This window comes from Passer domesticus, chromosome 6, assembly GCF_036417665.1.
Source record: "Passer domesticus isolate bPasDom1 chromosome 6, bPasDom1.hap1, whole genome shotgun sequence".
Taxonomy (NCBI): Eukaryota; Metazoa; Chordata; class Aves; order Passeriformes; family Passeridae; genus Passer; species Passer domesticus.
In genome coordinates this window covers 11,083,840-11,100,797 of record NC_087479.1, presented here as the reverse complement: position 1 = coordinate 11,100,797, position 16,958 = coordinate 11,083,840, and the positions used below count along the sequence as shown (strand labels likewise).

General features: G+C 38.2%; 2 protein-coding genes across 9 annotated transcripts in view; one reads left to right on the top strand and one right to left on the bottom strand.

Annotated features, from left to right (window-relative positions):
* The window catches only part of WDR20 (WD repeat domain 20), a 45,885-nt gene that overhangs the window by 12,106 nt on the left and 16,821 nt on the right, over positions 1-16,958 (top strand). For all 8 annotated transcript variants that reach the window (XR_010364209.1, XR_010364211.1, XR_010364210.1 and 5 more), the window contains exon 2: positions 15,697-15,879. Coding sequence is in view for 5 of the 8 variants with exons in the window: in XM_064423317.1 (XP_064279387.1) it covers positions 15,697-15,879 (183 nt within the window). In the remaining 3 variants the exon portion in view is untranslated. The remainder of the gene's footprint in view (positions 1-15,696; positions 15,880-16,958) is intronic.
* The window catches only part of MOK (MOK protein kinase), a 39,405-nt gene continuing 30,315 nt past the window's right edge, over positions 7,869-16,958 (bottom strand). Inside the window, 2 exon segments of the mRNA XM_064422588.1 lie at positions 7,869-11,118; positions 12,456-14,721. The gene's annotated coding sequence lies outside the window, so the exon portion shown is untranslated.

Below are 16,958 nucleotides of genomic sequence, written 5' to 3'. Positions count from 1 at the left end.
TTCCCTACATTTGTTCCAGGGATTTGGTCCTTGATACTTGTTTGCTAGTAGCTGTGTTTGTTTTGCAACACTTTTCATCTTGTTGGGCTGGTTTGTAATGAAATGCCTTCAGCCCCAGAAGGAAGATGCATTGTGAATTAACAACTGCAGGACAATAGTTAGAGCAAATATGTTATTTCATCTCTCTGTTACTGTACATGACCACAAAAAGCATAAACCAATGGGCCTCATCCTGGTTTTGGAGCACAGGTTATATGTTTGTGTAGTATTTTATTCACATAACTTCTGTGGGACTGTTTTGGTGTTCTTGTCCATCTTATTTTTAGTACTAAAGTAATTAGAGCTTTGTTCTAGTAATATTTCCTTAACATGCTGCAACATGATGGAATTATTGATAAAAACTCTGTATCAAAAATGTCCAGCATTCCTGTAGGGCTTGCAAAATCCAACAGTAGCCAGAAGAGACATAATTTAGACTTGCTGGACAGATGTGACAGTATTCCATTTGACTTCTATTGAGCTTTGTAATGAAAAATTATAAATTGATTAGCAATTAACTGCTACAGTGAAATAAGTTTCTATAGCAACAGGGCAATGCAGGGTACAATTATTCAGACTGCTTTCCTTACCAGATAATTTTTTCTTCCAAGCACTGAGTTTACACTGTTGGACTAAAACATTATTTTATTATAGCAATGGATAATCCTCAGCTTTTGCTGCTCTTGCATTTTAATTTTTTTTTCTTCATAAAGAAATGACTTTTCCTCTTATGAGCTGAAAAAGAAATGGAAGAAACTTTCTGAGATAGATACCAGTGTGGTAGACTGGTGGAAACTCAACCTGCAACTATTTGTCTGTGTGTTATTAGTAGAATGAATGGAGTTATATCAAATATACTGTTATGCAGTATGGATTTCTGTTTCATTTCTGCCTGTTGACTATCTACATGAAATTAAACCTGGTCTAATTTAATAATAATGGTGAGCATATAATAGCTTGCAAATTTCAAGTAAATCAATTTAGATAAGTTGTAATGCTAATTCCCTGAATCAGCCAGACTTTTTTTTCTTAATTTGTTCTTTCTGTGTTTCTTTTAATTTGTTTCTTTTTGTGTTGTGTGAAGTCACTGTATTTATTTTTTTGGTTTCAATACTTCTAAATACCTTTAAAGAGGAATATTCTACTTTAATCTTTACTCTTAAAATTGGAAAACATTAGGATTTTGTCAAGGCACTGCAGGTGTTTGGGGTTTTTGCCATAGAACTCACTCATAAAGCCAACTTGTAAGTGTTTCTATATTTTGATCTTTTTAAAGTTAGAGGAGGTGAAATTTTAACAACTTAAGCGATGAAGCTACAGCATCTTGATCTTGTTTTTTTAACAGGACATTTAGTTTTGTGTTAAGTATTTTAAATACATCTCAGTTGTCTGATCTCGTGAAAGAAAAAACAAAAGCAGATTTTGCTTTTGTCAGTCAGCCTCAGTGTTTGCTGTTGATAGGTGTTGCACAAGTGCATTTTTCCAATATTGTAACAAAACCATACCATTGTTTTAGAAGAGAAAAAAACAGGATTCAAAGGTAAAGTGAAAGTAATGGCTTTGAATGAGTGACTGACTAGAACAGTGGTCCAACAGGTCAGGTAACTTTTGTGTGTGCTTGGGGAGGAGGTGATCAGCTCAGAGATGACGGTGCCATTAAGCCATGCAATGTTCCCAGTTTGTTCCATGTTTTGGGTGCCATCTAAAAGCAGTCTGCCAGCTCTAATTTAAATAAGTGTTGCCTTTAACAGGTGTGATTTTTTTAACCAGTTTTGCTTGCAGAGCTGGGCCAATTTAAACAATTTCCCAGTGAAACTAACTTACTAAGTGTTTAATAAATATTGCAACTGAGTGTGAACTGAATGAGAAGAGCTGCTGAATTGTGCCAGAATGTGTGGTTTTACTCGGAATCCATTTGATATTTACATACCTATTTTCCTCATTTTAATTTATTTTGTACATCTAGTACATGTATTCTTATTTTTCCATATTTTGTACATCTAGTACATGTATTCTTATCTCTGTTAAGCTCATCTGAGTTATGCCTCGCTCAGTGTTAAAAACAGGTGAGAAAGACTGATTACAAGTGTAGGCAACAGTGTGACTAGACTGTAGGAGGAAATAAAGGCACCCACTGGAGAATAAGGAGCAAGAGGGAGATCAGAAAGGTAACTATTACTTTTTTATTTTAGAGCTATGAATCTGTTATAAGGTACTAAATTGTAACTGTTGAGAACTGAATTATAGCTAACTAAGCATAAATATTAGGTGAGACTTGCAGAACTTAAATATGAAGTGTAGTTAAGGAAAGAGATAATTGTTACAGTACACTTTCTCAGTTTCTCAAAAGTGAAGAGACTAAAATATGTGCTTCGATGCCTTCCAGCCTTTCCAGAAGGTGATGTGTTCTTTACATAGCTTGTGACAGTCCATAAGTAGTATTCCAGCACAAACTTTATTTAGTGCCTGTGAATATTTGGAATGCTCTGTGCTATTCTGAAATCAGTTGCTTTTTAATTCACTCTATTCCTAACAGTGAAAACTTCTGCTAAAAACCTTCTGACTGCCTTTGGCTGAGTGACAGGCAGGTATTTTTGCAAGGCTTATTCTGGATTGTATTCAGATAGAGAAAAACATGCAGGAGTGCAATTCAACACATACCCCACCACAACAACAACAACAACAAATCCTCTTTCAGTTTTAGCTTTTGAAACTCTTACATTGTAGACTCTTACATTAGGGACTCTTTTTTCTTTCACTGAAAGTAAATTGTTGTGTCCTTGTGGTGGGAAAACATGAATGTATAACATGCAGCTTTATTTGAAGTTCAGGTGCTCAGCCTTTGTAGTGTAACACTTTGGTAGTAAAGGAGAGTTGTAACTTACTAAGTTTGTGTCCTTGAATGAAGTGGAAATTCAGATCTGTATCTTAGATATTAAAAATGAAGGAATTTTAGAACTTGGACATTCTGTTAAAATGTTGAGAGAATTAAAAGCTAAGTTCTTTTTATCTGAGACAACCATTGGGAAGAGACCTTCAAGTTGAGGTCTTCTAGGAGTGGTTTTGGAAATAATTGAGTTGGTGACACTGTTACAGAGAAGCAGGAACATGTACATGGTGCCCATAATGACTTTGGGACGCATCACTGTTGATAATCAGAGTTACTTTTTAAGGAGAAAAAAGCTGATGTCACAACCGTAGATGAAGTGAAGATTCATTGAAAAAATCCGTAGGGAATTTTTGCTTCAGCAGTAAAACTTTGAGAAGATGATACACAGAGTGTAGTGTTGATTATAAGCTGAGCCAGCTTGTGATACAGCTGTTGAAGGCTGGAGGACATAAATGCAACCCAGAGATGTATCAAATGAGGTTTACAATGGAAATAAAGAAGGTCTTTAGTGCCATTGTACTAGGCATTGAGAAGATGGCTTTAATATTGCAAGAAATTCTGGGTGCTTGTGTTGAAGGTGATTTTTAACTCCTGATGCTAAAAGAGGATGTTGTCTGAAGTAAAACTGGAGAAAGAGGTTTGTGCTTTTAATTTTCTGAGCAAAATATCATTTTTGTCACACTAGAAGAAGAGAGGGAAGAAGGGAGAGAATAAATAATACAAAACCTTCCCTGGATGTATGAGACATTACCAGATCTTCCACAAATCCCAATCATGCAAAATTTACTATTAATTTAGAATTATCCTGCTTTTTGACCAGCCCTTCTGTAAGTTCAATTACTAATAGCTGAACTGCAGAATGAAAATACTGTGACCCTAAGGGAAGTACGGAATAGGTTTTAACAAGAGGCAGAATGTTTCCCCCAGAAGCTTCTTAGGGCTGAGCCAGATGAACAGAGTGAAGGCAATTTATTTTTAGTGATACAAATCCAACTCTGTGTGGTACCCAGTGAGGCCACCTTAGTGGCTTTCAGATCAGGAGAGGAGAGTAAGAGACTGAGGAGCTGGAGGCAGTAATGTTCAATGAAAAAAGGGATGAACAGCTCACTTGGCAGATATCATGGAAAGAGCAGGAGAATTTTAATGGTAACTAAATGGATGCTAGAGTATCTCAGTAGTTTTGTGGGGAAACTTTAGGAGGAGATTTTGTATTTTGTGAATTTTTGGAGGTGGTTTTCAATATTCTGAGTCTCCATTTATACAACAGACATGAAGGTCAGAACTATTTCATCCTGTCTTAAACCATGAGCAGAGTAAAGGATGAGATTTTAACAAGTGACCAGCCAGCTTTTTTAAAAAAAAAATTTTAAAAATCACGAGATATAGTGAGGCTGAAAATATGAGCAGTAAGCCTGTTTTCTCAGGTTTTCCTAATCTGTTTACTTACTTTTATATAAAATTTTACTATGCTGAAGTATTTGGCAGGTTTAGTAAGAATTGGAAAAGATTCAGTGTGCTTAAAACAGATGTTTTCTCATGATCCTGTTTGACAGAAATGTTTGAAGGAAGTTTTTGCTTCAAAATGGAAACTAAAAGAAGCAAGCAGCTGTGCTTTGGCTTTGTCCTGTTAGTGTTAATCCTGGAACTTCAAGTTTGCCACTTACCTGGCCCCTCTTGCACTGGAACAGAACAGTTTTCCACCAGGGGAACAAGCTTTAGTGCAGGAAACAGTCTTTCTCATTCAAATGTACTCCTGAAGCAAATTCTCCTTTCTGACATGAATACAAACTCTTCTTTCAGAGGGGAGAAGATAGTGTCAGATAGAGACTGCTGCTCCAATGTAGCTCCTTATAAATTGAGTGTACTCCTTTCCTCACATCTGTCTGCATTCCCTTTATTTGGAGCTTTTTACGTACGTCTTTGGCAAAGAAGTTTCATTACTACCGTGCCATTCTGAACAACAGCAAAAATCCTTTGATGTTTGTGATCCAAGGTGGTTCTCCAGTATGAGAATGGCTGCTTCACTCTTTGGAGTGCTGAAGGATGTTAATGTATCTTGATCAATATGCAATGCTAAACAGTTAAACGGAATTTCAAGTAGAGGCTCAGGCTGCTTGGTTACCATGGCAAACACAGTAGGAAATTCATGCCAAAGTTTGGAAACTAAGATACACAAAAGAAAACTTGTAAACTGAAATAATCACTTCAGAGAGCAAATATACTTGCTTATAATTTATTAGAGTCCGTTTCCCAAGGAATACAGTTTTCAAATCCTATTTTATTAAGTAGATCTTAATTGCCAGTCCAGAGTTTTGCACAAAGGAGGCAATATTCACAAGCAGGGAAGAGTGAGATTCTTTGTTGGCTTGCCCTCTAACTGTAAGGGCATTGAGTGAATAGAGTAGCCTCTTGGAGACAGAGGAATTGAATTACTTAAGTACTGTAATCAAGGTTGACATATTTTCAGTGTGCAATGCCTTGTTTCACAGATGACTCAGTCTTGTCTCTCTAAAATTTGTCTGTGTTAGTGATTATATGTATGTTACACAGATCATACACGTGTGATCTATATGTATGATCTCTGTATTTAATGGTTTGTTTGTGTTCCGATTGCATATGTATCCTTTCATTACTTGTCTGTATTAAAGATCTTGGCACATTTAATTCACTTTCTCACAGTTGTTTTTCTTAAGGCTTGCTATCTGTAAGCAAGGTCTTTATGTGAGTATTTTAATGGGGTGATTTTCAGTTTGATAGGCTCCCTGTGTAATCAGCTTACAGTGAACACAGTGTTTGGTATTGTAGTCCTGTCAGGATGTTGTGGTAAAATCTGATCCTTTTGCATGTGACTTGCTTTCCATAGGTATGGTCACATGCAAATCATGCAGTTATTTTTATCTTTCTGAACATAAACTCGTATGTATATTTCCATGTATCTTCTCCAAAGTCTCATCCCCCAGAGGGAAGCTGATACAGAGAAAGCCAATCTGTGGCCTGAGGGAGACACTACTTCTAAAGATTTCCTGAAGATCAAGGTTAGAGCTGGCGTTGGGCACTGTGATCATGAGCACCTACCCTAACATGTGACTCTACCTCATCACTTTATGCATTGCATAACATGGATTGGAGATTATGGTAGGCAGTTGGAGGCTCAGGGAAAGCAGTTTAGGTTATTACTGAGAAACCATGATGAATTTGCCTCTGTCTTTATAACACATGGTCTCTTGGGAAGGGAGGCTTGCTGTCCTTATAACTGGGAAGTAGTGTTACTGGAACGTGAGATGTTGGAGGTGATGGAACAAACAGTTTATGAAATGGTGCTCAGGAGTTCTTGTTGTGAACAGTAACTGTTATATTGAATTACAGGTTAGTCTGCTTTTTGCTGACCTCTTTAAAAAGGACTTACTGAGCACTTTTTAATTAAAACAAAAGTGGAATGTGAAAACATCTGGAAGATTATATTAGGGCTTAACTCAAAGGAAAGTAAGAATTTAGAAGCCACAGGAAGAGAAGAATTGTGCCACTGATTAGCCGCAGTAAATAAAATGTTTTCACCCCACGAAGTTTAGCATGGTAATTTATAGTTATGTGGTATATCTGTAACTTCAGGAAAAGAAGCGAAAGGGAAAGAGCAGCAGAAGTTGGACTGGTTTGACTGACTGACTGGCAAGAGGCATCTGTAAGAAACTTGGGAGATGCAGTTAGGATACTTGAGTGAGGAGCAGTGTGTGTTCCCAGTAATCTCTTGGTGGCACACAGTGGAGGAAAATACTTGAGTGAGTTTGGAGCTACTACACAAGAAGAGTGGATTGATATTGGTGATTGTACTTGAGTACATATGGCATATATAACTGATTGGTACATATGACACATAAAACTGATCAGTACTTGAGTTCTAATAAATATTTCTTTAAGAAATGGAATAGAGAAGAATATTAGAAACAAGAATTGAATAAATCATTCAGCATTGTATAGATCAGTAGGTCCATCTCGTGTAGGTCTATAAAAATGTATTATTACAGATATTCAGAGAAGTGGTGAAAATTGCCATCTGAAAACTTTTGTGTAAATATTGAGGACAGACTGCTTACTCTAGTAATCAATATGTGTGCTGTGTATATGAGCAATATTAGATGACATTGTCTCTTCTTGGGAACAAGATAGTGTTCAGTAAAATCAGAGGGGAACAAAATTCAGAAATTATACTTTTTTCCATATATTAACTCATCAGGGTACCTTGCTTCTGTAATATAAGTGAAAGTTACACAGGAAGTGGGAGTTAAAATCTGGCAATTTTTTTCAATTCCATACAGTAGTTAATGTAAAAAAAATCCTGTGTTATTAAACTTCTATATTTGCATTATAAATGGCTTCATGAAAGAAATCTCGGATGGACAGTTATCCATTAATGCAGCTGACTTCATGAGTTAACTTCTGGAACATATATCTGCCCACTGTTGAAGGAATGGTAGTGAGTAAAAAGTCCTGGCACAAAAGTCCAGTTTGGAGTCCATGATCCTGAAGTATGTCTGTGCTATGACTTAAATCAGTGTCTTAGTTGTTAGGCCAATGAGGGGGAAACCAGTGTGAAAATGTGACCTGTCGCCCATGGTTTATAAATACCCTGAGAGATCATTATTTTGAACTTGAAATTGCACAGTGAGATCTCTTTCTTGCATATGCTGTTAAAAAGAGCTGAGTAGGGGGAGAAGAGGAGGAAGGTGTCTGCATCACATGCACAACATACGTGATTCTGAATCAGGGCTCTGCTGGAGAGGTTTTTATCCAGCAGGCTAAGTTACAGTAGAGCCAAAGTTCTTCAGACCAGGCACTGGGAAGAGACAATAATGCTGATATCAGAGCTTCTTCTCCCTTCTTCCTAATAAAAAAAAGGCAAGTAATTGCTTAAGCCAAAATAGAACATCTAATTCAGTTCATGTCTGTTGGGAATGTGTGATACAGTGACTTTATTCAGAGTTGTTTAATTAGCCTGTTTACAGATTTAGTGTGACCAAATGCAGAACACTGGAGTCATAGTCTCAATTTCTATCTGAGTTGATCATGTCATTAACTGGCACCCACCATGAGGGGAACTTTGCAGAAGGAACTGTGGAATACCTTTTGTTAGCTCTTCTTCAGCATGGGTTTCTGAGGGATTGTTTGGAGGGTCGAGAGAAGTTAAAGCTCATGTATTCTTCTTGTCTCATAGTAAAGTAGTGTTGTCCAAATTGTGTAATTCAAGTGCATTGAGTGAGCAAAGGGAGCAGGTTTACTTCTGTAGGTATAATATAAACTTTATTAAATATGGAGAAACAAACATCTTTTGAAAAGTTAGTGTTCTGTCACTTGCCCGAAGCTTTAGTGGTTTGATTATAGTGCAGCTGAAGATGCTGGAGTTGCTTGAAGTGCTTCTGGTTAACTCTGGATGTGGAGTGGGCAGGATGTTGGGTTTCTCCTGTCAGGACTGACCAGGATGTGCTCTGGAGAGCTGTGTCATGGTCAGTTCATTAGAACAATTTGGTCTTCCTGGCTCTTTGAACAGCACTGTCACAAATTGTGTGTTTTTTGATCTTCCACTCCAAAGCAGCAGTGTTAGCATGGATGAAAATTGAACCAAGTGAGTAACACCTTGAACTGAAGATGCTTTAAGTTTCTAAAGGAACAGTTTCAGGGACTACAGACCTCTCTTGGGTTATGACAGGTGGAGGCAGCAACAGCATTATGTGCTCAGAAGGCAGAGGGATTTTTGTGTGGAGGGGTTCAAAACCTTGTTTCAACTTCCCTTAGCCTCAGTAATTCAAATGTGTTAGTATTCTTGTACTGCTTTAGTGCCCTTTGATCATCTTATAAATGAAGAGTAAGTTGATCTGTATACAAGTACACAAGCTGTATACACCTGTGAAGGACTTGCAAACAAAATTTCTTTCTGAGTCTGCTCTTCTGAGGTTTTTAAACACTTTTAAAAAATAAAAATATCTACTTTTTCTAGGGTTATTGGTAGACTGGTGCTTTCACCTTAGACAACTTCCAAAAGAATGTGCTGATCTATACTGTAAGCACAGAAATGTTGTAGTTTATGGCCTTACTAAAATGGAGTTAACATTGTTATGATAAGCTGTAAATCAAACAGTCCTTTATGTGCATTCTTTATGGTGCTCACATCTACTTTCTTGATCTTGTCAATTATATAACCATCGGTTCAGTTAATATGACACAGATTTATTTCAAACCAGTGCGTGCTCTTTGCTCTGTTTGAATGCTTAGAGTAATTCTTCTGGAAACAGAATATGATTATTTTATTGGATCCTTCAGAAAACTGCACTGATCTCTGCCTAAATATGGATTTATGTCCAGTTATCTGGTCTAGAGCTCTTCTCTAAATGTAGGTGGTCACACTTGTCTGCTGTATGAATAAATGCTTAAATCTTGTTAAGTAATGTTTTTCTCCTTTCAAAAGTCATGTATGTCTTGTATGGCCCCAAGTGGGAATTAAATCTAGAAGGCAGAAGAATATCAAGTAGCTTTCCAAATTTTCAAGCGGCTTTGTACAAAATTGATCTTTAAGACTTTGTTATGGATGAATTGTGTGGAACACTTGAAAAAAAATTAGGTTAAATAAAATTACTTGGTGTCCCTGTTTTACTAGCAGAGCTGTTCTTACAGAGTATCCTAGAAACTGTCACATGCCTTAAGTGTTCCTGTTCAGCATTTAATCAAGTGCTTTGTAACTTTTAAAAAACCTTCTGCAAAGATACAGGAACCCATTTATGAAGAACAGTATTGTGAGTGGCAAGCTATTGATGCTTCAGTTCATGGAGTTGGAAGATCAGCCAAATGTGAAATGGAAAACTAAAAATAATATTTTTATTGAAGTTTAGAAATGTGACTTTAATATAAAGCAGGTACATTGAATGCAATATAAAGACCTAAAATTTCCTTAGCATTAATGGCTTTGCAAGGCTCAGGAGACGTTTAAAACTACTCTGTGTACACACACAACACCTGTTATGCAACCCTGGAAACTAAGCACATCACTCAGGTATGGAAAAAGCAGCTCCCATTTATTTAGGAAACCTATTGTGGCTATAAATAGGGCAACTTTACAAATGGTGATTATCTACTGGCTTTTTATTGAATCCTAATGAGAATTTTTACCTTTTTTTCCCCCCGCTTTCTTTTCTTTCTCTTTGGTTTCTAAGTGAAAGCTGAGAAGCTTTTAAACTATTTTAAGTGTTTGGAGGGGCTTCTGGAGCAAATATGTGTTGACCTACACATTACCTGAAAGGTTTGTGTATCTGAAGGGATGATGTGAGTTCTTGCCAGACTTGAAACTTTCTGCCGAGAAAGCCAGATCAGCAGTCTGTCAGCTTCTGTGCAGTTATATTTGTAGCAGCCATTTGCTACTGACACTGTGTCACTGTCAGCTGCACTGAAGAGTGTTTTGTTAGGCCTTTGTACTTGCAGGAAGTGTTGCCTGGACTTTCTGTTGTGTATTTTATATAAACTAAGCAGAACTTTTGCCCTACATCAGTGGTCTTTATAGGGAAAGACAACCAACTTGTTCCTGGAGTTTTTTTGCTTCCTGAATTTCCTTTATGATGCAAACCAGACCTGTTAAGTAATGTGGGAGTGGCCCTGTTGCTGCTGCTTTGGTTGATCCTAAGCTTAGGATTCCAGGGCTGTTCAGGTGGGAAGGAACCTCTGAGAGTCCCCAGTCTAACCTGCCCCAAGCAGGGTCAGCTGTGAGATCAGATCAGCTTGAAACAACAGTGATGTAACTACAAATTATTATGTTGGTAATAGTAAGTGATCTGTATTTGGGCTATAAAACCAAAAAAATCTGGAAGTCCACTCCTATGTTAATAAAGTAGAGTGTGAAGTATTGATGCTGGTATTTCTGTCAGAAACTTGTACAGAAACAAGGAATGGAGTTGGCCAGAAAATTCTGCAGAAGTGCCTGGGGTAGCTCTGCTTTCTTGTGTTCCTCAGCAGTCCCTGCCTTTTGGCGTGTCTGCAGGAGGGAGAAGGAGACCAGCACAGACATGGAGGAAGAATAAGCAAGTTCAGTTTCCCCGTCCTTGCTAATGCAGTGACCGAGTCAGGGAGGGTTCTGCCCCATTCACAGGAGATGGTGTAGAGCAGAGAGCTCCAGCAGGGGTTGCTTTGCCTCTTTTTTCAGCCAGAAGCATCTGTGAAGTTCAAAGAAACTCACTTAGCAATAATTCTAAGAGTTGACTTCTTCTGTTACCTGTACAGCACTATAACATAAGCATTAAGCACATTAGGCACAGCTTTCTCAAATCATTCTGTTTCTAGACCAAGGACCATTAAATCCCTGGAGAGCAAGGTGTGGAAGAGATAGCAAGTTCCAGGTAGTCAGTTACAAATTCCAAGCTCCAGAAATACTGAGGAAATTGTTTTCAAAAGTACATTGTCTTGGTTCTTGTGTGTTCTCTTTTACTGTGCACTAGAGCTGTACATACATAGCCAATCTGTAATCTGCTGTTCAAGATCAATTAATTCTCTGGACAAGAGAGATTTTCTTAAGAGGATTTTTTGGCAGTAAAATTTTTATTAAATGCTTCACTATTTTGTCTCAATCTCACTTAGAGCTATGACCCCTTGAAAGCCAGTGTCCTGGCAAATGTAATATTAAATGCTATTAAGTATCTAATGGAACCCTTTTCATTAATACAATTGAAATTACCTGGAATAAATTAATAAAGTAATTAATTTAATATCTTGGCAATGTTTTCAGCTTGGAAAGAATTGTAATGTGTGACACATTTCATTGAAGTAAAATTTGTAGAAAGCTGTAAACGTAAGTTAGGAAGAAGTAATATCTGTCAAGGAGTGTGATTAAACACTGACTTAAAGTAATGTGATTCACTGTTTAGGCAATTTTATTATGAAAGCTCTAAGTCTTGGATCAATAAAATAAATCTTGGATAGATATTAATCTTTGGCTTTGACCTTAGAATTACACACAGCTACAGAACCAAGGTTATTGATGCCCATCCTAATCAGACATTTCAGACATCAGAATATGAATACTTAAAATTTGCTTCAGGCTAAGGTAACTGTTTTTTGTTGTGGTTCTTTTTCTGCCATTTTTTTTTCTTAGTGTTTATATAGTTAAAGCTGTGATTTAGTATGTTCCATTTGACTGCCCTTCTACTGGAAGTCATAAGTCCAGGGTGAATGAGCTACTGTTAGATTTTTTTTTTCCCTCCCTCCCTCCCTCCCTCCCTCCCTCCCTCCCTCCCTCCCTCCCTCCCTCCCTCCCTCCCTCCCTCCCTCCCTCCCTCCCTCCCTCCCTCCCTCCCTCCCTCCCTCCCTCCCTCCCTCCCTCCCTCCCTCCCTCCCTCCCTCCCTCCCTCCCTCCCTCCCTCCCTCCCTCTCCAGCACAGTGGGAATAGTTTTGTTAAAAGTGTGCTGTGAGAGTTAATTAAATAAGAATAGGAAGTCCCTCAAACAGTTACATGGCTCATGTTTTGTTTCTAGAGTAATAATTCATCACACAAACCTAAGCTCAATTTTTCTTCTGTGAGCAAGTATGAGGTTCTCTCAAGGGAGAGTTCAAATCTCCTCAGAGACAGGACTTGGAAGCTGTGGATGCCCAAGGTACAGCAGTTTTGTTCAGCTGTGTCACTGGCTTTGTGACAGTGTGTGAGGTTCCTGTTGGTGCCCAAAGCCTGTTATTCCTTGTCTCTTTGCCCAGGGGGTACAGTACCTCTGTCTGTTGGAAGGAGCAGACTTTTAGCACAGGGATCATTTGGCCAAGTGCAAGTCCCAGAGCCTTCATTAGCTGAGATGTGCTTCAAGGCTTGCACAGGTAAGGATGCTCTTGGTGTTCCTTGCCTTGCACAAGCTGCCCCATTCTGCTTTCAGTTGTGATTACTGAAAGTGTTGCTCTCATCGTGAATCATCCACAGTTGAGGAAGTTTCTCAGAGTGGGCAGGCTGGAATAGTGCTGAGTGTTTTTCAGAAGAAAATTTTAAAAGCATTGGGACAGGAAGTGTGCAAATAACTTTCTGCCAGGTGCTGTGGTGAGGGTGTCTGCTCCTGTGCTTTTAATCTCCATGCCCAGCAGCACTTAATCCCAAGATTTTTTGGGGGTTTTTTCAAAGTCCATCACCACTTCTAAGCAGAGGGAAATTTATATCACCGTGTTCAGTAAAGAGCAAGGTGATATGTCAGATCTTAGGATTTGACAGGTTTTTATGGACAAGATCTCATGTAAAAGCTTTTCTCTGAGAATCACGTCTTTCACAAAATAGCAAATGGGTTTAGTGGTGAGCTGATGAAACACTGAGTCCCATGCTTGATTTTATGAGTAAGCATTTTTCTTGTTCTTAGCAAAATCCAATAGCAACCTTCATGCAGAAATAAAGAAAATGTCTCCTAGCTGCTGTGCCCATTGATTCTTCTCTCTTTCAGTTAAGAGAGATCTAGACCAAAGCAGAACTTTAGTGCTTGTAGATTTGACTTCTCTCCCTGAGACAAGTGTGCTGTAACTGAAAGCAGTAGCTGCATGTAAATAAAAGGCGGGGCATCCCTGTCAGTAGGAGCCTGGTTAATTCTGGGTTGATTTAGTTTATTTATACTTCATTTAAGTTCAGACAGATTCTCACTGCCATCTGGTTCCCAGAAAACAGCTAGAATAAGCACAGTGAAGTCTGTGCTTAGATTCAGTTTATCAGAATTTCATGTGTTGCTAGGTCTGTTACCACAGAATTTCATGAGATAGGGAACTTGTCACGCCAAAGTTGTTGGACAAGAAAAACAAAAGCTAGTGATGTAAAACCTCAGCCAGACAAAGGAGCAAGGTATAGTTTGAACATAGCCACCTATTTATTGATTCTTTGCTGCTTAAAGGGACAATGAGGATTCAGAAGAAGGTGGCAATGCCTGTATCCTCTGCTGGCTGGGACACTCTGTGGTGCTATGGTCATTCAGTACGATTCAGACCAAGTCGTGTTTACTTTAGAATGGATCTTTGTTCTTAGGCATTGAGTCCTGCTGCAACTTCTGTCCAGAGGAGAGAACTTGGAGTCTCATAGGTTTGCTTTAATTCTGCTTTATTTGAGGTATGGCTATGTGGTTGTGTAGCTTGCTCTTCCAGATAGAAATGCTACCCCAGTTCTGAGAGTTCTCTCTTGCCATCACTTGTTTATAGTGATACAGGACAAGGGAATGTTACACAGTCTAATTGCAAGGCCTTTAGGATTTGATCTTTCAACTTCAAATCACAGATTTACATCAGCCTGTGAGCTGGTGAATGCTCTGTGGCAGGCATGCACATTATCCTTCCACCTCCCAGTTGAACTAGTATTCTATTTAATTTCTCCTTGAAGGGGTATTGGTAATATTCTCTTTTAGCTTAAAATGGATCTCTGGACTCTGGGGAATAACTTTTTAGTCTGCTGACTTTAGAAATTGTAATACATCATCTCATTTTGGAGTTTTTAACTAGGAGACTGTACACCTGATTAAACTGGTTTATAATATGTGCTGCAAAACATAAGTGCAGCTTTAATATTGTGTATAAATGTTTGTCATGCATATCTTGTAGTTAAATTTGCCTTGGAAATGGCTCACCTGTGTAGCTGGTTAGGATTTTTCCCTACTGACAGGTCTAGTTTCTCTCTGTGTAGCTCTGTGAATACCAAAGATCTTCTACTCTTCAGTCCTTGTCCTCCAAAGTTTAATGCTTTGGAGCAATTCTGTTTTATGTGAAGCTTGTTTACTTTCTCTTTTATTGCTGGCCTGATTTCCTCTGAGCAGATATACTGAAAAAGTATATATCAGAATTAGAATCTGAGCCCAAATCACAGCTACATCTGAGGCCTGTAATATTGTTTGAGTATCTGCAGCTTTCTAATTACAGACTCTGAACCTAGTAAATAGGGAGGTTAAAAAACAAGGTTGAACCCGATGGATGATCTTGCATATTAAATGTGTGGGGTTTAATCTCTGGATGATGAAAGATTTAGTTGTCTGTACAGAAGTGATATGGGGATGAACATGGGTGGCACAAGTGAGGGAGCATTTTAAATTGGTTTTCTGTTCCTTTTGATTCTTCTGACACTTAGTGCTAGATCTTAATTTGTTTATATTGAAATGCCTCAGTTTTGTTAGCACTTATTTTGTCTGAGCTATATTTGAGTTTTGTTTTCAGAAGCAAATTACTTTGTAGCTCAGTGGTGTAAAATGTGTTTTATAATCGCAGTATCAGTATCTTGAATCACTGTTCCTAGAAAATGCTCTCTTTGGAGCTGGTTGATAATTTTTTGTGATTATGGAGAACAATATCATTTGTTTGCCTGTTGTTAAAGGATGGACTTAAAGTTCAAGAGTTGTGTGATTGAGAATATGGTATTTTTAATGCAAACTTGGTTGTACTCAATACTGGGGAAGTGCTACTAGTAAAGTAGAAGATTCCTTGTCTCTGTGATGGCTCTTGTGGCAGGAGAAGCCTTCTGGTATCTTGAGGACTCACAGGAGCCTTTGTGTGTGGCTGTCACAGGTGTGTCACGTGCTGTAGGTGCAAAGGCAAGGGCAGGTGCAGTTTGCACACTTGCTTAATCTAAAGAGAGAAACATTTTGATAAGATCTTGGATGTCTCATAAATGCAGAGCTGCTTTTTAAAGTAGAGTTTTGTGACTGCATAAATTGTTGTGTGGTATGAACATTGTTTTCAAACAGATGTGGTTGTGTGCACATATTGTGATAAACTGTCTGAATTCTGTTTGCTCTCTTTGCAGGCTGCGGACTTGAGCAAACCAATAGACAAAAGGATATACAAAGGAACACAGCCTACATGCCATGACTTCAATCACTTAACAGCCACAGCAGAAAGTGTGTCTCTTCTAGTGGGCTTCTCTGCAGGCCAGGTCCAACTTATAGACCCTATTAAAAAAGAAACTAGCAAATTATTTAATGAGGAAGTAAGTAGAAATCTTAATATTGTTGCATGCATGTATCTGTGATATTGAAGTTTCTAGGTTTTGTAAGTTCAATAGATGTGGCTCCATTTGCCTGTATAGCTTATTGTTCAGTCATTGCCTTTGTTTTTCAGCTGTTCCATTGGCTTGGAGTACTTACATAAAAATGTTACTCATTGTGAAAAGATAAAGGCATCTTGTGAGGTTAAAGATTAAAAATTAGGATTTTCTAGTTTGGGTAATACTGTAACTAGTGTTGAGGACAGTTTACAGATGGAAATAAGGTCTACAAATGTAAATATTGCTACGTGTGCTCTGAATTCAGTTGTTTCTAAGGCAAATGAAAAAGAACATTTTAAGCCGCTATTTAACTCCTATTTTATAGTCAAAATATTAAATAAGTTAAAAATGCACATTTTTATGGTTGGGGTGTTACAGCAGAAACTGCCTGTATTCCTAAAGGCTTGCTTGGATAAGAGTAGGCTATAAAGGTGAGTGCACAGAAATGCTGAGGGTTTGTGTTGTCCTGGCCATGTGATGTTCAGAAGGAAACTCTCCACCTGCTTTTTCTGCTGCTATGCAATAAGGAAAGATAGAAGGAGTACTATGGGGGCACTAATGCCAGGTTACAGGACCACTGGCTCTGAGTATCTGTAGCATTGACATTCTTAGAGGAGTAAGTGTCCAGATGCTAATAAGGAAAGAAATCTGGTAACTGGGATGACTTGTGACGGCATTTTCTGCAGAGGATAAGCTCTGGGAATTTGGGTGGTTTGGGGGAGGTGACTTGCTTTTGGGGATTGTTCTTCTGCTCCTTTTTTGTTTTAATTCAGTTCTGTAGAGAGGTTTGCAGGTATCTTGGTTGGTTTTGTTTGTTGGTTTTTCTTTCCTTTTTTGAAATTTCACATCTGGATTAGAACTTTACAGATGAAGTTAAGCCTTGCTCAGCTGTCAAAGTATACCTTTCCCGCCTCAGAGAGATGTGTTGCCTTCCTCCTTCCTTGTGCAAAGAAGATTGAAGTATTGTTCTCACTGGGGATGTTTTATAATTAGATCTAATTCCTCCTCAGCTTTCTAAAAGT